Genomic DNA, 26,234 nt, shown 5'->3' with positions numbered 1-26,234 from the left:
TTCCAATTTTTCATATCGACGGTCCTTTGTGACATCATAGCACTATGGGAATTAGCGTGTTAAGCGGCGTATCGGGATATGCCACTTCGTGGTGCAGCATTTTTCATTTTTTAGAGATACGCCACACAGTCTAATTAGCGTTCTTAGTTAATTAGAACTCCGAAATAAAACTTTCTGAGAATGAGCACTTTGATGAAATAATAACGTTAATGACAGAAACTCAATTTGGCAAAAAATCGGGATACGCCGGTTCGTGGTGCGACCGACGAAATGTTCAAGTTGTGTTGATGCACAGACCTATTTGTAAGAAATGCTGTTCCCTTACTCACAAACATGATTTCCTTGGAAGATGATTTTTCCCTCCTTCGAAATGTCCAATTCTGCAGGAAGCGTCGGAAGCAAACTCCCCTCCTTCGTGATAGCGAGAACGGCGTGGCTATGGTACCAGTCATGGAGAAGGAACCAGGTATGAAAGTTAGGTGGTTTGTAAATAGTAACAATATGGTGATGTCTTGTTTGCAACGATAACCAGAGAACATGACTTCAGCAAACATTGATCATAGTTATGATTTTTTTTGTGTTGCTGGTGGCGGTGTTGATTATAGTGATAATAGTAATGATGGTGATTATGATGGTGATAATGGTGATTTGGTGATTCTGTTGATATTGTTAATATGATTGTGATAATTCATTATTTTGTTTATGTGCACACAAACAAAAACCCTCCAGAACCCTTTCTTAAAAACTTTCCCCAACTCAAAGTTTCAGTTATATTTTTCTCAGCCGAAGGAATTGTTTTAAGCAACTTTCGACTATATAATCTCTCTTAGATATGGTAGTTAAAACATTAAGGAGACATTCAAATATCTCCTGTAATGCCCAGTGTCTCCCTGGTAAGAAATAATTTACCATTACGTCATACACCGGATAATTTACCATAACCTGCATTGCCCAGAGTGATGTCCAAACACACATATGCCTAACGTAGGTGTAGGCACATTGCCCACTTTTTTAACAAATTTCATCCGTTGAAACAAGAAAATAACAGCATCCGTCACATTCCGATTGATGACTACAGTCAGCGATGAAAGCACTGCACCCTTCTCCAGTCTTAATTATTCTTAATGTCTGAAAAATCTCAACTAGAAACTGTTCACCTTAATCGCCCGTGGAAGTCCTAGGGTAAAAATGGCAGACAAGACATTGTTCGGACCAATCACTATTGGAGATGACCCAGCGTGACGTCACACTTCTGCAGCCTATAAGCACCAATCATATGAAGAATTTTACTCAAGAATTTCACACTTTGATGAAATCCTCAAAGTTTCGCATCTGGACCTTTCCTCATCATTGCTTTTTTCCTTCCTGGCTTTCAGAGGTGACTCACATGGTGGTTCTTCCCATCACCTTGGAGAATCTGTCTGAGACAGTCCGACAGAAGAGCGAGAATGACGACGAGACCTTCAAGGCTGAGTTCAAGGTGAGCTGGAAACTCTTGGTGATTTCCTAGAAATTGATGAAGGAGTCCTCAAAAGCAGCTTCCAACTCATAGGCCCGGGTTTGATTTCTGTCCTGGTCCACACTTCGATTGGGCCTTCAGTCCCTGCCTGATTCCGTGTGATTTACCCAGAATATTATTCTGGGGTTTTCCTCCCACATCTTAAACTGTAATTTCATCTCATTGTCTCCTCTCTACAGATTTCTTCAGGCTTGAGAGCTACAGTGCCTATAGAGCGTATTTCAAAATAAATTTTTGGTGTATTTTTTTATTTCGCAGTCTATCCCAGAAGCCACCGGTGATGTTACCAGGGACGCAACCAATCTGGAATGCAACAGGGAGAAGAACCGCTACATCAACATTGGTGCATGTGAGTATCATAACCAAATGCCATTGGCTGCTGGCCGCACACTGAATATTCATTATCTGGCTTCCTGATATGTGATTGGTCAGCAGCATGTACTGCCATTTTGTCATTGGTCAGTTGTTCTTCTGCAGATTTATGAATGATTAGTCTGATGCAATTTCTGTAGAAAGCATTTCTATCTGATAGTTCTCTTCTAGTTTGCGATTGGTCGGCCACCCATTATGCCATTTTGTGATTGGACAAAACCTGTTTGGGGGCTCTGCGATTGGCCAGAACATTTTTATGCACAGGCTTAGATTGACATTGTCACCAACTTTTTATAAATGTTGAATGTGGTCTTGTTCCCTACCTCCCACAGATGACCACACCAGGGTCCGATTGTCTCCCATAGAAGGCGAGGAGGGATCTGACTACATCAATGCCTGCTTTGTTGATGTAAGTTGGTTCTTCTGGATAATCTTTAACACTGTATTAAAAATCGTTCTTGCATTTTCTTGAACATCTTTACTAAACATTGACCTTTGTTTTTAAGATATATTTCTACTTCTACGTTTTATTTCTCATTCATATTAGTTAGTCAGTGTTTCATGTGTTTCATTTTTACTGTTTGCATTATTTTCAATTCAGATTCATGATTGTTTTTTTCTTAATTCAATTTTTAGAATTAACATATACCAAAATGCTTGAATTTTTTTCAGGGCTATGAGAAACCAAGGAAGTTCATTGCTGCACAAGGTGTGTTGAAAGACAGTTTTTGTCATTTTTTTCAGACCCAGGGGTGGGGGATGGGTGACTGATGAGACTCCCCTCCCTCCTCACTGATGTGTTTAAGAAAATCTCCAGAATGCAAGAATTAATATAAAATTGGAAATTTTGTGACTCGTGCTACCTAGCTCAAGGCCCACTTTCATGGCTCTGCTAACCATAGCATTCTGGACTATATTGCCATTCTGTGCTTTAAGTGCTAGCACGGGAATTCTTCGCTAGCCCATGAATCACAGAAAACTTCAGTTTATGGGATTCATGTTCATGGGAGGAAGCAAAAAAACCTCGAAAATTGTGAAAAAAAACAACAGCTGTTGCAAAATTTTCTGCTTTCAGAGCCATGAAATTGGCCAAAAATTTACAATTTTTTTTAACAAACTGAACAAATCCATGTACAGTTGTTTGTAGAAAATAAAAAGTGATTTGACTTTATGCCTCCTTGAAGTATGGTGGACACAATAGGCGGGTGCTATTTGAAATGGGTCAGTGTGAGTTCTTCAAAAGAGTTCACCCACTTCAAATAGCGCCCTCATACGGTGTCCGCCATACTTTAAAAAGTTAATACCTTGATTGATAAAAGGGAGGTTTCGCAAGGGAACGGATACGCTTACAAATACGTTTAGCTATCCGTATCCGTTTTTTTTACTTACGTGTAGCGAGCGAGATATGCGTGTCGTCTGCACGTATGACGTCATACGCCACTCACTATCCGCTAAACGTGCAGACAACACGCATATCTCGCTCGCTACACGTAAGTAAAAAACGGATACGGATAGCTAAACGTAAGTGTAAGCGTATCCGTTCGCTTGCGAAACCTCCCTAATGTCTCGTACGTGTGTGATGAAGTCTCGTTCTTATCATCGTAGGTGCCCGCGAGGACACCGTGCTGGATTTCTGGCGCATGGTCTGGGAGCAGAACTGCGCCACCATCATCATGCTGACCAAGTGCCTGGAGAACGGCAGGGTAGGTAGCGTGCGTGGCAGCAAGAGACAGAACGATGAGGACCGATCAAGTTGTTTGATTTTTGTGATTAGTGGGTTGGCTTTCTACCATTATTGGGACACACCGAAGCTCGCTTTGGTATTTCGCACAATGCACTGTCATTGCTTGTGATGTGTTTATCCTAACCCTCTAGGGTATGTTTGCTAGAACCCTTCCAAATGTAGCAACATGCAACACTTGAGTAAGTGACAAGCCTGCCAAATGTAGCAAGATCCATCAGGGGAAAAGTCTCAAGGCCACACTGCCTCAGAGTCCGTGGTCACTGCACGCAGCAGGATACAACTGTGACATTGTTCAATGAGACTTTGTTTCAGAGCTGACCATTGATGCACTGGTGTTGCTAGCTGAATGCATCAAAGTGCACCAGTTCTTTTCCACCTGATGTTCCACTTGCGTTGCGTCTGGCAGGGTTAGGGCTAAGAGCTTTACAAAATGAACCTGCAATCCTAGTAACGGCCAGTCACAAGTAAATCACAAGACCAGTCACAAGTAAATCACAAGACCAGTCACAAGACCAGTCACAAGTAAATCACAAGACCAGTCACAAGTAAATTACAAGACCAGTCACAAGTAAATCACAAGACCAGTCAAAACCAAGGCCAACGATACCGTCACTAGAATTGCAAAATCAGTCTGTCAGTTGTACCAGGTAGTGAAGTATCGTGTGTACAAAGTTTGTAGACAATCCATCACCTTATGGCGTAATCAACAAGATTGGGATAGAGGACTGGCAAATTGAGTTTAAAGGAAAAGTGTTTTAACTTGACCTGGGTCAGTACACAGCACTTGTATGACTAAAGGAAAACAGATCTACAGGAACAAATTTGCAAAGTTGGTCAACAAAGAGCTACAGCACTGCCTGTGTCTGCCTAAAACACAGCAGCTCACCATGTCAAGTGAAGAATATGCCTTGTGTAGATTATTCACAGAAATGGAAAAAGTCTCTGGGAGGATTGGTGTCCAAACTGATAAACCAATCAAATGCAGGTAAAAGCTAGGGATTTTAAGCGCTGCACAAACTGTTTAGCTTTCCTATAGCCAAGTTGTCATGTATTTGTTTTTATTATTATTATTATTATTAATCATTTTTGGTAATGAAACCAAGGATTCCTCAAAAGCGCCCTAGGCACTGTAGCTCGCAAGCCTGAAGAAACCTGTGGAGAGAAGACAATGAGAAGAAGCTACAGTTTTAGAGGTGGGAGGAAAAGCCCAGAAGAATATTCTGGGGAAAACCCACGGAATCAGGCAGGGACTGAAAACCCAATCCACATATTGGCCCAGGTGGGATTCGAACCCGGGTCACAGCGGTGGAAGGCTAGGAAAGTACCGCTACGCCAACCTGACTCCCCTTTGTGCACATTATATTCTGGTGTGGCATGTATGATTTTCCAATGTATGTAATTCAATGATTTCAGGAGAAGTGTGCCGAGTACTGGCCAGAGGAAGACGCCATCATGTACGATGACATCATTGTGACCTTGGATGACGTGGTGACTTGCGCCGATTACGTCATCAGGAAGTTCACCCTGCAGAAGGTACAGTTGCCAAAACCCTGCATCGAATTTGAAAGTACAAGTGTGAAATGGTGCTAAGGCCTGCTTCAAACTGGCTTTCCAGAGTCGTGCTGAACCCAAGTATTCCAAAGATTTGATTTTGATTCGGGGGAAGGGTTTAGCTGTTGGGAGGGGGGGGGGGATTAGCTGACATGATCTATGTTTTCTGCATTTTTTTTCTGATTTTGTTTTGCCCAATGGGAAGGTTTCGACCTAAACAAATCCCGCAGTAGAACCACCACTGCATTTCCTTACTTTTCTTAAATACGTCTGTTTTGTAAATCCAGCAAATATCCAAGCAATCTTTTATTTTTTTATTTCTCAGCACATTGAAACAGATGAGGATGAGGATGAAGACGCCGAACCCATCATCGGCGAGAGTCGTACCTTGATGCAGTTCCACTTCCTGGGCTGGCCGGACTTCGGCATCCCCAAGTACCCCCATAGCATGCTGTGCTTCGTCAAGCGCATCAGGCACATGACTGGGTCCCGCATTGAGCCCGGTAACATCATAGTGCACTGCAGGTCAGTAGTCTGACGACGGCCTCAAATTCATCAAGATTTTATATTACTACACCTCATAAATATTCATGATCAATTTGGAGCGTGTCATTGGCTTATTCCGCCGCGCGTCCTGGAAGTAAAAATGATACGGGCCCAGGTGACGTCATCCCAGTGGGTATCCAGCTCGCTGCCGTGCGGTATTTTTTTCTGGTATAGCACCAAAAATTCGCTCTGGAACCCGCCTCGTAGACATGTAGTCTGTGGCGTGTAATCTTTACAGAACCGGTCCGTTGTAGTCCTTGTAACTACTGCAGTAAAGACACATCACAGAGTGATGGCACCAGACTATTTCATTGACTGACTAAGAACTTGAACATCTTGTGCTGAATAAAGATACAAAATCTAGGAAGGCCGTTATCGACAAGGCAGTGAGGCTACTAAATATTTACGAGGTGTAGTAAAACAAATACAGCATGGTTTATTTCTGGAAAATAGTTGGAACTACTGGTCCCTCAGTGCAGGTCAGCTTGACTACCTCCCTCCGCTTCGTGTTGGGAGGTAGTCAAGCTGACCTACACCGAGGGACCAGTAATTCCCACTACTTCCCCTCAAACCATGCTGTATTTATCACGCCTTTTGAGAATCTGAATCATTTACAAGGAAAAATTTGAAAAAAAAATGTAAATAGGTTTGCTGATGATATCAAAAGGGGTATCAGAGCTATTTCAGATTTCCCTGACGGGTATTTTTGTCATTTGTTTGCTCAGTGCTGGTGTTGGCCGCACCGGTACCTACATCCTGATTGACTCCATGCTGGACATGATGAAGAAAGAGAAGAAGGTGGACATCTACAACGTCATCTACAAACTGCGCAACCAGCGCAACCTGCTCGTCCAGTCACTGGTGAGTAATGGACCCTGCGCATTGTTGCGCCCTCGGTGGCCAAAATGTGAAACGTGACTGTTTATGAAGGACATGTGATCATAATGTGACTAGTCCAGTCACAAGTAAATCACAAGTATGGTCAAAAGTAATCACAAGTCCAGTCACACGTAAATGACAAGTCCAGTCACACGTAAATGACAAGACCAGTCACAAGTCCAGTGTCAAGAAACTCACAAGTCCAGTCACAAGTAAATCACAAGACCTGTCACAAGTAGCTCACAATTCCAGTCACAAATAAATCACAAGTCCAGTCACAAGTTTACTCACCAATCCAGTCATGAGTAAATCACAAATCCAGTCACAAGTCCAGTCACAAGTCCAGTCACAAGTCCAGTCACAAGTCCAGTCACAAGTCCAGTCACAAGTCCAGTCACAAATCCAGTCACAAATCCAGTCACAAATCCAGTCACAAATCCAGTCACAAGTCCAGTCACAAGTCCAGTCACAAGTCCAGTCACAAGTCCAGTCACAACATCAAAAATATAAATGCCATATGTGTAATGATGTCTTCTTCGCTGGCTTCATGCTGGGAACAGTTTCAAAATTGGTCATGGTTTATCTTTATGCCATAATTGCATGTTTGTGTGTGAACCAATGAAAGTTTCGGTTTTTGGACTGGTTCCCAGCCCCTTATTTCCAAGTGAAAATATAATGCAAGGAACAGGAACCAACCTGCTTCGCTCTCATTTCTTTATCAAAACCTAGACTTCCCCTGTGTGTGCACATTAATATCCAGCTGTAAACCAATGAACAGTGCACGTGAACCATTGAAATAAATGTAACTTTCCGTCCCGTACCCCCATTGCTTGGCTACACTGCAATTTTCTCAAGTTGAAAGTTAACAACTTGAAATGTGTATACCGCCCTCAACCGTTGACACACAGAGCCAATAATGGATATTCTATGTCTACCTTCACAGGTTCAGTACATCTTCATCCACAAGGCTCTGATGGAGGAATACCTGTACGGACACACCGAGGTGGACGTGGGTAGCTTCCACATCTACAACCAGAAGCTGTGCTCCAAGAAATCCGACGCAGATGACGCGGGCGTCGACACTGAGTACAGGGTAGGGAAAAAATGTCATAAAATAACAATGGTACTACTGTTTCAATATTGTTGGTGTACGAGAAAATATTCACAAGGTTACTTGGGTGGGACTCAATCCCACTACCTTCTGCTTAATCAGTGCAGACGACTAAATTGGACTCTGGATTTGGCAATAACCCCTGCCCTCTTTGCAACAACACGTGCATCTGCCACCCCCAACCCCTGCCCCCTACCCGTCCACTCCCCACCCCACCACCCCCAACCCCCAACCCACCACCCACCACCCCCAACCCCCACCTTTCACCAATCCAAGAAGCTTTGAAAGCAAATGGACCTTTCTGCCCGTCAGTCAAACAGTCCGCAACAACAGGTGTATCAGCCAACCCCCAATCCCCGCCCCCTCCCCCCCACCCCCAACCAACCACCCCCAACCCCCACCTTGCACCAATCCAAGAAGCTTTGGAAGCAAATTGACCTTTCTACCCGTCAGTCAAAAGTCTGCATTGACGAATTAGCTCTTGCCTTTTGGTCAGGTGACCACCGTAGTTCAGTCAAACTTTACTAATAAACACTGTGAGAAACCTACACAAACCAAAAATGGGCAGGGCTCATGGTTGAAATCTGGAAGGATCTATTTCACGTCTTTCCTACAAATGTAGCTAAAAAAAATCCTTTATGAGTAGAAAAAAATTACAGAAATATTAATTGTAAGTGTGGGAGGAAAGCATTGGAGATGTTAAATACTTTGGGGATTTTTTTTCAGACTGTGGCCAGCCTGCCAGTAGACAACACAGATCAGAAGACAGGCAACATTGAGGCTAACAAGCATAAGAACCGAATCCGACAGGTCATCCCATGTAAGTCACAAATAACCGCTGAGCAGGAATGATTACTTGGCAAATTCACAGTTTAGCAGAAGTTAGGGAACCAGTCACTATCGTTATACCATTGTGTGGCGTTTTGGCTGGTTACCTGTCAGTGCTCAGCAAAACCTTGCCGTGCTTAAGCAGATCAGCATGCTTCTCTAGGAGCCGTATGACATTGGCCCCAGTACGTATCACTTGATGTGGCTAAATTCAGATTTTTGCCTTGCCAATAGTTCTGCCTTGTGTAAATTCCTGCACCTTAGATGCTCTGCAAAACTAGACTTATGCATTCATTGGGTGCCGAGGCCACGAATTTCATAAATGAAGAAAAAAGGTTGCTTAAATTTTTATCTAATCAGCAGCTGTCCTTACTACAAGGACGATAGTTGAACAGAGATTCTTTTGTTTTTTTCAGACGACCGTAACCGAGTCAAGTTGGAACGTCTGACCGGGCAGGAGCATTCCAACTACATCAATGCTTCCTTCATTGACGTAAGCACAAATCCTCAGTTTCATTTTTTAATCAATATTCTAGCCATTATTTAGATCAATTCTTAGAAATGTTTCAAAAAATAGGAATACATTGAACAGCACTCTGTAGGGGATTCCACTGTTGTAAAAGAAGTTTAAACATCTGGATCATCGTAGAAATGTGGGTCCACTTTTTTTCCTGTCCCTGTTACAGCTGAATTCTATGATTTTGTAATTCTGTATGTACTCCTTAGACCATTAGCACCTGTACTACACTGTATTACATTGTATTACATTGTGTTACATTGTATTAAATTGTATTACATTGTGTTACATTGTGTTACATTGTATTACATTGTACTACATTGTATTACATTGTACTACATTATACTACATTGTATTACATTGTACTTCATTGTATTACATTGTATTACATTGTACTACATTGTATTACATTGTACTACATTGTACTACATTGTATTACATTGTACTTCATTGTATTACATTGTACTACATTGTGTTTCATTGTATTACATTGTACTACATTGTATTACTATTAATTGTATTGCATTGTATTGCATTGTACTACATTGTATTAAATTGTATTACATTGTACTACATTGTACTACTTTGTATTACATTGTATTACATTGTGTTTCATTGTACTACGTTGTATTACATTGTATTACATTGTATTTCATTGCGATTATTCAGTGGTGAATCCATACAACCACAGAGAGCTTGGACGGTTTCAGGCACTACAGTGACCAATTGGATAATGCAGTTGTCCTGGATTGATTATGAATAGCAGGCTACCTATCCAACAAATAAAAAAAATGTTTGAAGTCATTCTGAATGATACTTGAATGGCAAATTACAAAGTTCAGAAGTATCAGGGACAGGAAACGGTCACACTTTGGACCCTAAATTTATAGAAGGACCCTTCTGTGCTCTCCAAGAACTTATCAGAAAAAAACTTCAAAGAAATCATAATTACTCGGGAATCGAACCCACAACTTTCTTACTGCTAGTGCAGATGTCTTATTCACTTGATCACTATAATTACTAATAGATAGAATCCCAGGCGTATAAGTTTCTGAGAAGAACCTCCCAAGTCCCCAAAGTAGTTTTTGAAAAAGTGTAGCTTTGTCCTATTCAGTATTTATCATGGATTTTTTTAAGTGTAATTTCTGTCCGTTTTTTTTTTGTTTCATCAGGGCTATGAGCACAAGAAGGCGTACATCGCAGCCCAAGGCCCCCTGCCTAACACCATGGGTGATTTCTGGCGGATGGCCTGGGAGAATCAGTGCTCTACCATCGTCATGCTGACTGACTGTGAGGAACGAGGACAGGTTAGCCCATTCTTTAGAAATCTTGTTGAGTATTTGAAGTTTATGCAGTGTTCATGAGAGTCTTAATAGTGCATGTGAACCCAGTCTTGTTCCCAACCTCTTCTTTTTTAAATGTCTAGCAAGAGGTAACCATCCCATCTCACTTTACCTTTCATTCAGCAAAGTAAGACAAGGTTTTGTCTCAACTTTAGAGATCATGATGTTAGGGGTTTTCTTTGGCATGGGTGGCACGGTGTGTAAAGCACCCACCTCTCACTGCTGTAGCCCGGGTTTTGATTCCCAACTCGGGTCATATATGAGTGTAATTGCTTGTTAATTTTCTTCTGTGCCACAAGGGATTTTCTTAGGGTTCTTTCGATCTCACTGTGTTCTGTGGTAAGACATGAGTTGCATGGCAGCTGCCTAAGGTGCCTTTACATGCCTTCACCACCCCACCACGTTGTAGCTGCATCCTTCGCAATTCAGCTTCTGCTGTGAGTATAAAGGCAATTAACGCCTCAAAATGTATTTATTTATGTATGTTTGGGTTTTTTTCCTTTGCTTTAAGAATGTTTGCACCCAGTACTGGCCTCCATCTGGTGAGTCTATGAACGCTGCTTTCCTGACAGTGTCTGTCAAGAATTCCAAGGAGGAAGAGGACTGTACTGTCAGAGACTTGGAGGTCTCTACTACAAAGGTCAGGGTTTTTTTTAGGCAGAGTTTTTGATGGTTTTAATACTCATTTCAACTTTCGGTATGATGTTCATAATGTTTAAAATGATTTTAAATGTTGACTTTTAGTTGTGACTTGAACAGTGTGACTTGAGACTTGACCAGAGTGACTTGAGACTTGACCGGAGTGACTTGAGACTTGGCGAGAGTGATGTGAGACTTGATCAGGGTGACGTGGGACTTGACCAGTGTGACCTGAGACTTGACGAGAGTGACTTGAGACTGACCAGAGTGGTGTGAGACTTGATCAGGGTGACTTGAGACTTGACCAGTGTGACCTGAGACTTGACCAGAGTGACTTGAGATTTGACCGGAGTAACTTGAGACTTGAACAGTGTGACCTGAGACTTAACCAGTGTGACCTGAGACTTGACCAGAGTGACTTGAGACTGACCAGAGTGATGTTAGACTTGACCAGAGTGACTTGAGACTTGACCAGTGTGACCTGAGACTTGATTAGAGTGACTTGAGACTTGAACAGTGTGACCTGAGACTTAACCAGTGTGACCTGAGACTTGACCAGAGTGACTTGAGACTGACCAGAGTGATGTTAGACTTGACTGGAGCGACTTGAGACTTGACCAGAGTGACTTGAGACTTGACCAGAGTGACTAGAGATTTGGCCAGAGTGACTTAAGACTTGACCAGAGTGACTTGAATCTTGACCATGAATGACCTGAGACTTCAGCAGATTTAGTTGACAATAACTTCTTCATAATTTATGTTCTTCTGCAGGGAACTGGTACCAAGCTGATCCGTCAGTTCCACTACCATGGCTGGCCAGAAGTCGGGGTTCCAGACAACTCAGCCTCCCTGGTTAAGGTTATTGGCCTGGCTCACGAACATCAGCAAGATATTGGACGATTCCCAATCCTTGTTCACTGCAGGTAAAAAAAAAAAAGGCTGTCTAGCCTACTTCACTATTGCATTAAGTAACTGCTTCTTTTTTGTGCTGGCACCAAGTTACACTCTAGTGCGTATCATAAAACAACATTTATAGTTAAAACAAATCGGAAGTTATGTAAGAAAGTAACCGCTTCATTTGACAGGCTTTTTCAGCGTTAAGTAACTTAAATATTTTAAGACATTCTTTTTTTTCTGCTGGCACCAGGTTACCGTCTGGTGCTTATCCTGTACTAACATTCATAGTTTACACAAATTGGAAGCTACATAAGAAAAGTAACGTGTTAAATTTAGTGGTGATTTTAGCATTTATACTGGTAGAAAAAAATACACTTTGTAATTTTTCGTGAGGCATAGACCAAGGTGTTTTCCTGCATGTAGGTTGTATTTAGTGTGATTTGTATTGTATTGTAATGTTTTTGTTTTAATTATGTTTTTCCATTTTGGAGTTTAGGGTGTTCACTCCCCAAACATTTTGTTTTAAAAAAGCTGATTTCAGCTTTTTTTTGTTTTGGACTTCAGCTTTTTTTCCCTCACTTGCTGTGTACAAAAGTACTGGAGATTTCCAAAGTTCAGCTTTTTTACACCCTTTTCGGCTGTTTTAAGCTAGTTTTATCAGTGGTCACTCACACCCCTGTATGATGTTCATTCAGTTATCCCATTTTTTCGGTCATTTTTGTTTTTTGTGGTTTTATTTTTTATTTTATTTTTCTCCCTTAACGCAACCATCATGCTCAACCATCATGCTCAACCATCATATTTACATGGACAAATTTTCAGGAAGAGGGGAACTTATAAATAAGGCAATTTTACGTTGTAACACTGTAGTGTTCTATTGATGTATATTCTCAGACAACCAGTTGTGTAAGATGGAATATCAAACAATCCGGAGTTACGTTTCGCAACTTGCAACATTGCATCCGAAACCGTCGGACTTCATCAGGCAACTGATGATGGTGGGTTGGTCATGTGATAGATGGCTAGGAATGCCTTGAATAGACCGGTCCCATACATGAGATAACTTGGAACATCCAGAATATACCAACACAGGAGACTCAGCTCCAACGAGGCAAAGAACTCGGCAGGGTTTTTACACGTAAACAGAAAAATCTGGCCATAGTTTCGGTAGTGAGAACGTTGAGATCCTAAACAAGATGAACACTGGCATAAAATTGGCACCAGGGAAGCCATCTGGGAAAGCATAGAAAGGCCATCCCTCAACAAGAAGGGCGGGCTACGTTTGAACTTATCTCATACATGGTACCGGGCCATTCAAGGCATTCCGAACCGCCTATCACGTGACCTGCCCACCAGGTCATCAGTTGCCTGACAATGTTCGATCGGTGTCGGTCGCAACGTCGCAAGTTGCAAAATGTAAATTCAGCAAAAGATTCATTTGATATTTCACTTTATTATTATTATTATTCTGGTTTATTCAAATAAAAACACAAGGTAGGCAGCCACAAAAGAGTCGCTGATATAACCACGTTTACACTTTACAGGAATTAAAAATTGTTAAATAGCAGTTAAAAGGAGTAGAAGCATAAAATTACAACAAAGTATAGGATCATGTATACAGCACAAAACAGCACAATATTAAAAAAAAAAAAAGATATATAAACTTTTTTAAAAAATTCAAATTTGAAGACAGATCATTCAGGGAAGTTGGTCTAATAAGAAGTACTCACTTGCACCTACATAGTAAACAATTAAGAATTACAAAAGTTTAGTGCTGTAATCACCAATTTCTTTTTATTTCACTTGGGATGTCACTTTTCACTTGGGTTGACAAGTAAAAGTGATTGGTCAATACAGTCTTGAATCCTTTGGAATCCATGAAAAAAGGCATTGTTGGATTCTGATGGGTTTCAAATGGTTGAGGTTGATTTAAACTCTGTCTGTGTCTTTTGCTGACAGTGCGGGATCCGGACGTACCGGTGTCTTCATCACGCTCAGCTACTTGCTCCAGAGGGCCAAGGCCGAAGGTATCGTCGACGTCTTCCAGGCGGTGCGTACGCTCAGGCAACAGCGCCCTCACATGGTACAGGATGTGGTAAGTCGCACCCCTCATAGTTGCAGATTCGGCCGTAAGCCCCACCCACCTTCAGTCTGTGTACATTTCTCACAGTGCTCGGTGGCCGAGTTTAAAGGGGGTACTATGGTCACCTGACCAAAAGACGCGATCTAATTGGTCAATGCATACTGTTTGATCAACAGGTAGCAAGGGTCCATTCAAATGTGACGTAATGCATTGAGCATTAATAATCTGCTAGTCATTAAAATGTTTAATGTTATTACCCCCGACCATCAGGCGTATGCATTTTATCATTGTAATTGTAATTGGCTCAGCACCTTCAATAAACTCATGTTTACAAGGAACTTGGGGATTCTGATGTCTGAAAGGATTTCGAGTGCGAGTCATTGACTTATGTAAATCAAATACTGTAAAGTGTCTTTCTTAAGGACACAATGATTTTTACCAAAGTTACTTAATACTCCGCCAGTAAAAATAACCGCCATCTAAGTTCAGTGTTTTGATTTTGGCTGGTTCCCTCAACAGGCGCAGTACCAGTTCTGCTACCGTGCTATGATGGAGTATCTGGACTCATTCGACCACTACGCAAACTTCAAGTAAACGGCGCCCCCTTCCCCCACCATGGTGAGCAGAATAGGTGCAACCTTGTGCTCATCCCTGTCATTACAGTACTAGTGTATACACAAGTTGGACAGATAGTAACCCTGGGGACAAAGTTGACGTGATTTCTTTTTTACCTGTGTAAGTTAACGTCGAAACTGATTTTGGTTGAGAAGTGTCTTTTATGTTCCAAGATCAATTTTTATATTTACAAGCTTTTTTTTAATGTATTGTGTGGATGGAACATAAGTTGTTAATCAGATGCTGATAATAATAAAATGATAATAAAATGGTACTTAAGCTTAAAATTGATAGCTGCAACAGATATATATGCAAGTGATTACAATTAGTGGATTTTGTTGTTATTTTTTTTTTAATTTTTGACTCTGTTGTAATAATTATGCCGTTGCGGAAAGAATATGGATTGATCAAAAGATGAAGACTATTTTGGCAGGATATGACAGAATGTGAACTCTGTACCACCGGTTCCATCGTACACAGTTTTTGTTGATTAATATAAGTTTCAAAGGGTTTTTGGAAAGATTTTACGATTTTTACGATTTCTTCCCACCATTTTGAAATATGTTTGTGAACCCAGATATGCAGATATCACAACTGTTTCTGCTTTTTTTTTTTAATACTGAAATTTGCGTGGATTTGTTTTATGCTATTTGGATTGAGGTACAAAGTACACAGAATTTGGTGCAACGCAGTCACCACCGATTTTGATGTTTTGACATTCGTATTTGTTATTTTTGCATTATCCAGAAAAAACATAGCTTTTTTTATGATTTGTCACTGATCGTGAGGAATGTGCATCGACATGGTTTGTTTTGAGTTGCGATATTACAATCAACATTGAAATACTTTCAGAGATCGCTATACAGTAAGTCAACGTCAAGTATCAACATACAGATATGTGAACAATTATCAACATATCCTTCATGATTTGGAATTGGCAAAAAAAAATGCAAAATATGCGATGAATTATCAAATTTATGAACTGAAAAATTAAAGGTGTATTGTCATATCAGGAGGGGATTCATTTATTGAAAATATTGTTATATCTTGATGAGAATCAAAACGAGCATTTTTGTACAATTTTTACTTGATATTGGTACATATTGTTAGAGTGAAACTGCAAATTTATTAGGGAGAGGTTTTGAAAATTTGGGTACAAATATGTATAAATGGAGAAATATGGCGAAAAGAACAGACATCACAGATTCTGTTTAAGAAATTTGCAATTTTGCAAATCTATGACTTTTTGTGGCAACTTTGAAGTACCCAGATTTTTCCCTTGTAAATTCTGTACATAGCGCTGCTAATGAAACTGCATAGTCAGCTCGCAAGCTATTTTTTAAGCTCGTAAACTCAACATTTTGTAATATTTCCCGTCAATTCATCTTTTGTAATCGGATTGTATCATATAGTGGAATATATATATTTTTGTGGTTTATATACTTTTATAATGTCAATTGTTTTTACATAATTATTAGGTGGTGAGATAGAATGGATGCTGTAGAAATAATGTGTAAATTTGGGTAAATATCGAACAGTTTACCATTTAAATTGTGAACCATCCCCAACTTTTTTTTGTCTGCTTTAAAAAAAGCAAAGTGGAATAAGACTAGTCATAGGCAAAACTTAAAAAAAAAAATAAATAAATAAAAGTTAATGGGTTACCCAAAACTTGTTTTCCATATTTCGAAGATTTGATAAAATTCAGTCAGGTTCATGGGTTGCCATGGAAACAAGGATAAACCCCGCAGAAGAAAAGGCATTTCATTTTTAATGATAGGGTTCCAGCTTTCGTCTTTTGACCATATGCCACGCCCCTTTTCTCCCCCAACTGATATTTGAATGGAAAATTTACAGTAATGGAAAATTTAAAGTACTATGCATGATGATTTTTTTGTAATCAGTTTAACAATGACCTGATAACAATGCAATCAGGTGACAAAGTCTTTCAACAGTTCTCTTTTTTTAATATTTTAAATGACAGGATTGTAAGTACTTGATAATTGATATCTTGTTGAACAGCTTTATAGACTTTTATTTTCTTCTGTTACTCGGATTTAGTACCATAGCCTCAATATTTGTCCGTTACTATTTTTCCCGGCTAAGTTAAAACGTTTATTATTCGAATTCACTGTTTCTAATATTCAAAGGCGTTCACCAACATCGATTTAGTGCACTTCCAATGTTTAATTTCGTCTTTTGTCAGACAATTTCAAATTCAGTTCAAGCAAATTCAGACAATGAGCACACGTTTTCGTCCCGGAGTATTCGATTTCACCTCGTCTACGCCAAACCTTGTTATTCAGAAATCAAATTCGTCTAATTGAATTATATAATACGGATTCCATCTCTGAATGCTGCCATTCGGCAATAACTTAGACGAATTTGATCTGCAATGACGAATATTCTCGACCCGGTGACTAAAAGTGGGTTACCAAACTTTGAGATTGAATGGCAAATGACTAAATTGGTTTTGTTAAAAGCGTGTGAAATTTCTCTCGGGCGAAATTGAATTTTAGAGTTGGTGAATTTGAATGAAAAATGTTTTAAAATGGCCGGGAAAACCTACACTTGTAATGTTGATGTTCTTCGTTAGGTCACATCAATTTTTGTACAGCCTTTAGGCTTTGCTGAAATTACGTAGTTTCGATGTCTTGAGGTATATGTTAGTAATAATTTGTCTCAATTTCTTCAGCTGGTCTTGGATTCTCGATTGCTTTTGTGGTGAACACGTTATCCAGGAAAATGTGTGCATAGTTTCATCATTCCATAGTAATTGGGTTAAATCTGAGAGAAATTGCAGATTTTTTTATATAAACAATTATCCAGAAATTCATACGGGACGCTGTATTTTTAAAGTGGCATATATTATATTTATACTCAGTGTATGCGTAAAGTTATAGAATTATATTTTTATTATGTGTTTTCTATCTAAAAATGCTAGCACGATTATTGATATTAAATGATGTAGAAATTATAAGTGATGTTTTTGGGGGTGGAGTTTAATCTTTGGAGGCGGGATAGGCTAATGAATTGAAATCAATCTATTGGCTAAAGATAACGAGATTTTTCTTTTTGGTTTCAGAATTCTCCTGCCCCATTTAGACTCCCCCTCCAATTCTCCATCCTTTTAATTGATTAGAACAGTTTTAGGAACAGACTATTTTTCTATTATAAGTATTTCTTGCGTCAAAATGGAGCTCGGGACAAGTCGTGGAGCTGCCCTGCACGCAGTCCTAATGGACTTATAGAAAATACTTTTGTTCAAAACTTTCAAAATTTGAATCAGTTTTTCTTAAGATGTATTACTTGATGGTGTATATTTTTCTTAGCTAGACAGCATACAAATTTAATTTGAATCCAAGTTCAACTTATTCTTGCGGAGATATTTTGTAGTTTTTAAGGGTTTTAAACCAGAATATCATCAGTTACAAACAAGTAATGGTTTAATTCAAACAGCGTATATACTGCAGTGCGGTTTGAATTGCTTCTCAGTACCCAGAATGTAGCAACTCAGCAGTTGACATTCACAGCATACGTCACAGTCATGTGACCGGACACGCGTGGGCGTCATTTGGAATTATATTAAAAGAAACAAAATTGCAGCAGCTGCTCAAATTACCCGCAAATTCAGGCGCACAATTTTCCATAATGGCATCACTAATTTGAATTAGTACTTCATTTTGTATTTCTTTGTTTTCATTTGTTTTCAAACGTGGAATGTGTTTTCTACTTTTTAATTGTTAGGAGTGATTATAGTGCCTGCATGCTTTAATGTTTTAAAACGTTGCCTTCTTTTGGTACTCTCCTAAGTTTATCAGTGAAATATATTCTGACAGTTTAACCTCTATCTAGTACTGGTCGAATAGTCTGAGGCGGTTCGCCTACAGATTTATTCCTTTTTTAATTAAAGTCTTTTGTAATAGCTTAAGGATGATCTGTACATTTTGGAATTATTTTTGTTGATTGTCAATTTTCTTCTTTTTAAACAAGTAAAGTTTTCTGCGTACTTATACGTGCATATGTACACTTTTTTTAAAAAGGCGGGTAAAACACTGTTTTTGCCCAATAAACATTGGTATTGAGTTCATAACTTGGGTAAAAAAAAATGGCCAACTGCATTTGGACAAAAGAGTCGGCCCAACTTTATTACAGTACATTGTCGCACTTATTGCATAGTTCAGTTGGTGTCAGCATTGTAAATGTTTTTGTTTGTTTTTTTGGTGGGTTTTTTTTTTGTCATTGTAATTTTTCTGTTTTTCCCAATAATTATGCCATATAAATAAAGCTGCTTAGCATTTGCAAAACCAGTGGCCGGCGATTCCGATTTCTTTTGACTTCATGATTATTATTATGATAATCAATGTTTTGGGTTTTCGAGAAAAAAATCATATTATTGACATGACAAAGGTTTTTCTAAATGATACTACAATTATTGGTTCAGTGCAAAGAAACCCTCCAAAATGTCACACACCCCACCCTCAAAAAACTTTTAAAAAAATTAAAAGAGATATATAAATAATACAAAAATTGAAATACTGAAGCTCGTTTTTTCCATGATATAATAAACGATATAAGACTATTCCTCCATTGACTAACCAATCATTATCGATTCTCCAATCTCTCCAACCAACCCGTCTAGACAGTCACGAAAAAAAAAATGCTAAAAATAAATTTCCCTGAATTGCGTGTTAATTTAGGGGTACAAATTAAATTGTATTATTATATATGTACATGTAAATTACGTTTTACAAACACAGCTGTGCAGTTTACTGAAGTTATACGGACATAAATAAATACGGGTAACACGACATTACATTGCAGTGGCTGTAGCAGCGGAAATTTCCCGTTGAAGGTCGGGTCAACAAACTTTGCGTGTGATTCATAATATGGCGCGCAGTGGCGCTGATGCCCCCTGGGGCGGGAACTAAGGAGAACTCGTGACATCCTTGTCACGTGCCCTTATCCCCGGCATGGCCATGGTCGAGGGAAAAGAAGATATTGTGCACATATCCAGCCTACAAGCATGGAGGAATAAGAACACATTCCTCCATGCTACAAGTAAGCCCAATGAAAGTGGGCATTTTAACATATGATGATGATCAGTACAATTATTTGCTCCATATTTTGCTGTTTATACAGTTCCATTGCCTAGGCCCAATTTCTGACAATTAGCGGCGTGTTTTGGCAAGAAAACTCTACTTGTAAGCATGGAGGAAGGAATGGAAGGGCTAGAATTCACATAGAGCCTCATTGCTCTATATGATTTCACAATATAATAGCAGAAAACAAGAGGATATTGTTTGCAATTTACAATAATATGGCCATTATTTCTTCATTGTGATGTTTTTTTAATGCCTATATTAAAATTATGTATAATATCTCTCCATGATGCAATTATGGTATCGACGTCTGTGTGTTTGTATAAGCCCGCACACTTTTCAGCTTTTTCCAGACTCGTGTTTCAAATAAAGAACCGTGTTCACAGGAGAAACAAAGACCATGCGAATTGCTCAAATATTGTTAGTTTTTTTTCACAGTTGCACGTACACGTGTCTTTTTTCAGTTGGAGAAAAAGAAAGGCGTAAAAATTTTACGAGATACGATGTGTAGTTTTCGGCTGGCGGCAGGGTCGACAAACTTTCCCCGTTGTAAATACCACGAATGCGAAAGTTTGTTGCCCTCTCCAGCCTAAGACATGCCTCCCATAATAAACCAATCAGAACGCTTGTTTCTCACCACTGTCATTAATATTCTGACGTCAAACGCGGTGATCAGATTTTTCTCTAGACCGTGTAGTTCATGTAAGATTTTATCGTGGTATTTCATATTTTAAACAACTTGATTTGTTGTCTTTATTTTTGTTATATGATAAGTTTGACACAACGTTTACATCCAGGAACAATTGTGTGACAGGTGAGGGATTCGGTAAAGAAATCGTAAAATCATCAACTATGTGCAAAGAATTAACCATTTACGCGCGTCTGGCTGGATCGATAAGGCAACAAGAATACAAGCTTTTGTGCATGCCGCGCCACGCAAGCGAGCACGTAGTAAATAAATGCAATTGCTGCATGCACAACATAACACGCGACCAATGTAGGCCAGAAAGGCCACGTTCCAAACTGCACATATTGATGAAGTGGGAGCACACTCAATTCTCGTATTTGCTGATAGATTGATAGTAAACATTCAGCCCACGAACGTCTGACGGTCAAGAGAAAACACTGATCTGGAAGTTGATGCCATAAATTCAGTCTTTACGTCAGTAAACTTTGGTTCTGTCGACGGTTTTTGGAGAGTTGTATCGCGGGAGTACGGACTCGGAGTTGTTGGTAGAATTAGAGAAAGAGAATTGTGCTGACTCAACTTCACATGTTCACTAACTTGTTTCAGGCGGAAATTCCACCAAACGATCCCGAGAAGGGCAGCGACAGATTTGTTGTATCTTCGGTGAATTGCCACATTGTCCATGTTGTCGGTAATTTCACTGTCATCAGGCTTGGAACCTTGAACTTTGAAGTTGAGTTTTCAAGGCAAGCCAGTTTCATTTTCAAGGCGGAAACTCCAGATGTTCGGAACGTGGGATATTTTACGACCACGCCGTTGCTGGGTTGTAAACGCAGCCGGCCGTGAATGAACTAGAGGCGAACAGCTATATGGAAATTGACCGGGCTACCAGGAGGAGCTGCCTTCACTGATGTCTTGCCTAAACTGCAGAACAATGCAGGTGATATTTCTCAAGATCCTGAGTTCCTCCGCGGCCATTGTGGCCACCTTCATGACACTGAGTACATTACTTATGATGAACCTCTTAAAAAGTAATCCGCATCATGTCAGCGAGTACGGCAGCAGTTTCAGAAATGGCCGTTACTCATCAAGTTCTTCTAGCAGGCAGATCATGACAGTCCCCTATGTTGAGGAAAACACGTTGAGTGCCTTCGATTCCTTGACAGTGACGGTTTGGAATCCTCGCGATTACCGGGACATCTTTGTGCCCTCCCCTGCTTGCAAGCCGAACTTGCCTCTTATGATTTTGGTCACATCCGCCCCAGAGCACTACGAAAGACGGAAGGCGATCAGGGAGACCTGGGCTCGGGATTGGTTGGACCCCAACAGCACGGAATGGAGGACGATTTTCCTGATTGGAAGGACTCCAAACAACCCATCGCTCAAAGAGTCTCTTAAAAAAGAAAGTGCCGTGCACGGCGACATCTTGATGGGAAATTATCTCGACACCTACAGGAACCTGACGTTAAAAGTCCAGCACGGAATGAGTTGGGCCCTTGAAACTTGCCGGCCACAGTTCTTGCTCAAAACGGACGACGACTGTTTCGTCAACTCCAAGATTCTAACAAACTTCCTGAAGACCAACAACCAACAGCGGACAAAACTGTACGCTGGATTCTCCATCAGGAACCTGGAAGTTGTCCGGGATCCAAAGAGTCGTTGGTATGTTTCTCAGGAGACGTACCGGCCGTCGCGGTACCAACACTATGCCAGTGGGACCGGTTACATCCTGTCACTGGACGTTCTGGAAGCTATGGTCAGTGCTGCCCAGTACGTCCAGCCATTCGCAGCTGAAGATGCCTACACTGGCTTACTGGCAAGCTACACTGACACGCCACTCTTAGACTCGGCACGCTTTGCTCTCAACAATGTCAACTGGCGGCTCTGCAACTACCTGTTTCTCCTGGTCGTGCACGGCGTTACCCCTGACCAGCAAATTCTTGGTTTGCGCAATTCCATTGAATCCCATGACAAGTGCCACGGAGAGTCTGAGGCAACAGATTGGGAATAAAATCCAATTTAACATCAACAGAATCAATCTTCCGAGCGCAAGTAAACAGTACACCCTGGAAAATTAATTTATTGTAATTATATTGAGGCCGCTATACTCCATTGAAATTCTCATTATTACAACATTTTGCCGTTCTCACAAAATATTTTAGAAAATGATCATTTGATTATTAAAATTCAAAAAACTTCCTGTAGACATGTCTTTATCAAAGACTTTTGACGTGGTTTATTTATTGAATTCATCCTATATTAATTGGAAATTGCTGTACAGAAAAATGCTTCAATTTCTCAGAATACGTATGATTTTTGTTGAAATATTTCTTGCGATTTGTCCAGCAAGGTAATCTGAATAGGACCTTCAAAAATATGGTGCACAGATTTCAATTCAATTTACCAATGCAAAGTGAATTCATAGAAAGTACAATAATGTAATGATAAAGTAATAGAAAAAGAAGAAATTAACACAATTTTCAAACAAATAATTAGATGCAAATTAATTAAATTAAGGTAAATAAATAGGAAAAATGAAAAAAGAAAGAGTAATAACGTGAAGGAGAGTACGAGGCTCTTATCGCATAAGCCAAGAATGTAGATGGAACATATTATTATACTCCTGATCATTGCAAAATTAGTTTGGCCAATTAATGGGAAAAATATAATAGTAAAAATTCACTCAATCTGTCTCAAACTACATGTATGGCCAAAAAAATGTAGAGTGAAATTCAAGGCTGGTTCATACGTTACACAAATATGAATGCGAATTTTGTGACATCAACGATTGAAGTTTCGTCGCGACATTTGCTGTTTCCCTAACAAATTCGCTTTGTTGGAATTCGTGTGAGGTATCAACCAGCCTTCATTCAATCAAAAAAAGGGTGAATTTTATTGAGTTTCAACTGAATTGATTCCTTTTCTAAGTATTTCAATCAAGAATTTGAAATTTCATTATCCCCTTCAGGAGTACAGTTGTTTTCATCTTAGAATAAAAACTAGCAGTAATAACATAATCTTAGTTATCTTGGGTGTACTGTTATTTAAGTGCATGCTGATGTGAATATTTTCTCTCCAGAGGTTTTTTTGTTTTACTTGCCTCCTATCAATGCAACTTATGCCAAGTCAATGCAAAATTCATAAGGTTCACAAGAGTCGTATTTTTGGACAAACAATTTCTGGTTTGCGTATATGCTGCGTATTAGATATCAGAGGATGTCTTTGTTTATATTAAAATTTGTAACAAAATTCTTATATTATCAAAAAGGTTTGTTTTGGTTTTTTTTTAGTTGCAATCTTAGTCTTACCCAACCTGTGACTTTATCATTTCCTACTTTATCATTTCCTAACCCTAGCGCCCTTGAACAAAGATATTCACAAAAGGGGGAACCACCAACATAGGGCTGGATGGCTCAGTTGGTAGAGCACCGTAACGGCAGTCCGGAGGTCTGAGTTTCAAACCCCACTCCAGTCAATTTCTTTGTTCAACTTTTAAAAATTTTAATCATTAGATTGTGGTTTATTTGAAATTGCCTAAATTTGGGTTTTTTTTCTGTAAAAAAAGTAATCTTCCATTTTAAAGTTCAACTTGGTTTTATTCCATGTTCATTCACTTGTCCAAGTTACATGAACAAGGGTTTGTTAGAAACAGATTTGTTTTAAATTACTGATTTCTCACTCTCCTGTGCAGCTTGGCCAGTGCTTCCATTCAAGGCACTTCAGTATTTCAAAAATCTGAAATAACTTGTAATGCTGCGCAAAGTCACAAGATACGATAAAGTTTCAGGCGTGATCTTTAACCAAGAGTTTTTGTTGAAACTTAAAAAATAATTAATTAAATAAATAAATGAATCTTTAATTGCTTTTGGAAAATGTACCAGGAAATCTGTCACATCATCTGGAGACTAAGGAAATTTTTTTTCTAAGTTCCTTAAATTTTGAAATTGAAGCGCAGTTTATTTCATAGAAAAACATTCATGAAATGTTCCAAAATTTATTGATCTGTCAACGCTGTTAAGTGTTAAAGATGTTTTTATTATTGGATTTCATTACATATTCTTCATCTAGGCTTTCTGACTTGTTTGATGCATGTGCCTGTTGACATTAATGTTAACATTCGGAACAGACAGGGTGTATGTACTAGGCTTGGGCGAATCCATGCCAATATCAAATACAATCGACTCCAACTTCGGAATCAGAATCGCGATTCCACTTTTTTGAGGAATCAATTCTCTGATGTAGCCGATTCCACTCATTCCAGTACCCCAAAATGAACAATGTGTTTTCAGAAAGTTGAAAATTTCAAATATAGACGGGGGAAAAACGGAACTTTTCCTTGAAATAGACAAATTGAACATTCGTGAGGAAGAAAAAAATTAACAAGTTGAAAAGCCCGATGACAACTACATGTATAAGTTTATTCCAGTGTTCAAAGTAATGTGTTTACAAGCACAAAAAATGCAATAATAGTGCACATATTGTGTGCTTTATGTATGTACAATTCTGTGCCCTAACTACTGTGGATTCTCTTAAAAGCAGCCAATATTAGTTCTGAGCAGAAAATATTTTCTTTATAGAATTAATTAAAGAAAATAGCCAAGAAGCTAGTGAGTTTTACCGAAGTTACATTGTTGCACAATATTGCACCCACAAAAATGTGTATTTGTTTAGAAAAGACATATCATTGAATGTATTAAATGTACATGTCAACTTCCAGTTTGAAAAACTAATATGTACATTTGTACATGTATGTATATGAAGACAATAGATCTCATTTTTTTTTTTTTTTTTAAATTCTCCGTTAATTAACTTATCGTGTACAGTAGCATTTACTGCGCTATCTTTGCATTTTCCCACATGCGAGGAAGTTCAAATGTAAAAGGACTTAAAATGTAATACATGTAACAATGTGATCCTGATATTATTTATGTGCATTATTATAAACGAACATCGCATAAGAAGTCCCTCTTTTAATATGTCATTATTGGGAAACAAGGTATGCTTTTCATGTAAAGTGTAAATGTACCAAACTATAAATAAATTGCGGTGGCATATTGTTTGATTTTGAAAGAAAGAAACATGTCTGTGTTTTATATTTTGTTCATGGCAATTGACTCTCATAGTTTGAGGAGCGGTGATGACGACATTGTCAGCTGCAGATTTGTGGCAGGAATTTTCACGAAGAATTGGTCCTTGCTTTATGATGTAAGCATGTTGCTAACTCGCTATAGGCATTGCACGGTATAGAAACTCCAATGGTTTTATTTGCAAGTTAGCTCCTGAAGAAAACTGCACGGTTGCCCTTTTCACACTGTTTTACCACAAGCCACTGTGGTTGTCTTATCTGTTTGCTTCATGCAAACAAAACCTTCCTCTTTTGTTGTAGAACCATTCTGTTATCTGTGGTATTACAATGCCAAGTAAACACGTGAAGATTACATTCACACAAGTGGATCACGCCAGAACTTACGATGGGGAAAAATACACGGTTTTTTTTTGGGGGGGGGGGGGGGGGGTTCTGCGGATTTCTAGTTCTGTTTAGTCTTGAGTTTTACCTGTTATCCACGGAGCAAGTCTCCTGCCGTATTACGTAGACAAAGTTCTGTTAAGGAGAACACGAAAAAGTGGGGATTCGTAATTTGTCAGTGAAATTGTATATTAAGAATGCACGCTTGCGAGTGTATTCTCTGACTTGCACCATTACGTCCAAGCATGGAGCTATAAAACAAAGCTCCATGGTCCAAGTTACAGTTGTCAGGAAGTATTGAGTTGGGTCGAGATGTGAAGGCGCGGCACGCTT

General features: G+C 39.3%; 2 protein-coding genes across 2 annotated transcripts in view; both read left to right on the top strand.

Moving 5' to 3' along the window:
- LOC119737422 (receptor-type tyrosine-protein phosphatase epsilon-like) overlaps positions 1 to 18,951 on the top strand; it is a 28,390-nt gene extending 9,439 nt beyond the window's left edge. Inside the window, exons 10-26 of the mRNA XM_038211762.1 lie at positions 387 to 466; positions 1,377 to 1,480; positions 1,778 to 1,868; positions 2,224 to 2,300; positions 2,564 to 2,600; positions 3,497 to 3,594; positions 5,049 to 5,168; positions 5,512 to 5,711; positions 6,458 to 6,593; positions 7,555 to 7,704; positions 8,449 to 8,542; positions 8,967 to 9,043; positions 10,240 to 10,374; positions 10,922 to 11,050; positions 11,821 to 11,972; positions 13,906 to 14,041; positions 14,549 to 18,951. Coding sequence (XP_038067690.1) covers positions 387 to 466; positions 1,377 to 1,480; positions 1,778 to 1,868; positions 2,224 to 2,300; positions 2,564 to 2,600; positions 3,497 to 3,594; positions 5,049 to 5,168; positions 5,512 to 5,711; positions 6,458 to 6,593; positions 7,555 to 7,704; positions 8,449 to 8,542; positions 8,967 to 9,043; positions 10,240 to 10,374; positions 10,922 to 11,050; positions 11,821 to 11,972; positions 13,906 to 14,041; positions 14,549 to 14,623 — 1,891 coding nt within the window. The 3' untranslated portion in view covers positions 14,624 to 18,951. The remainder of the gene's footprint in view (positions 1 to 386; positions 467 to 1,376; positions 1,481 to 1,777; positions 1,869 to 2,223; positions 2,301 to 2,563; positions 2,601 to 3,496; positions 3,595 to 5,048; positions 5,169 to 5,511; positions 5,712 to 6,457; positions 6,594 to 7,554; positions 7,705 to 8,448; positions 8,543 to 8,966; positions 9,044 to 10,239; positions 10,375 to 10,921; positions 11,051 to 11,820; positions 11,973 to 13,905; positions 14,042 to 14,548) is intronic.
- A 1,703-nt stretch (positions 18,952 to 20,654) lies between these two features.
- LOC119737844 (beta-1,3-galactosyltransferase 5-like) lies at positions 20,655 to 25,512 on the top strand. The gene has a single exon (XM_038212469.1). It carries the CDS (start codon positions 21,345 to 21,347, stop codon positions 22,443 to 22,445), a length of 1,101 nt encoding a protein of 366 aa, XP_038068397.1. The 5' UTR covers positions 20,655 to 21,344; the 3' UTR covers positions 22,446 to 25,512.
- Positions 25,513 to 26,234: the final 722 nt, after the last annotated feature.

The sequence above is a fragment of the Patiria miniata genome, unplaced genomic scaffold (genome assembly GCF_015706575.1).
Source record: "Patiria miniata isolate m_02_andy unplaced genomic scaffold, ASM1570657v1 HiC_scaffold_3, whole genome shotgun sequence".
Taxonomy (NCBI): domain Eukaryota; kingdom Metazoa; phylum Echinodermata; class Asteroidea; order Valvatida; family Asterinidae; genus Patiria; species Patiria miniata.
Note: the sequence above shows the minus strand (reverse complement) of the source record. Positions and strands in the feature narration are given on the sequence as shown.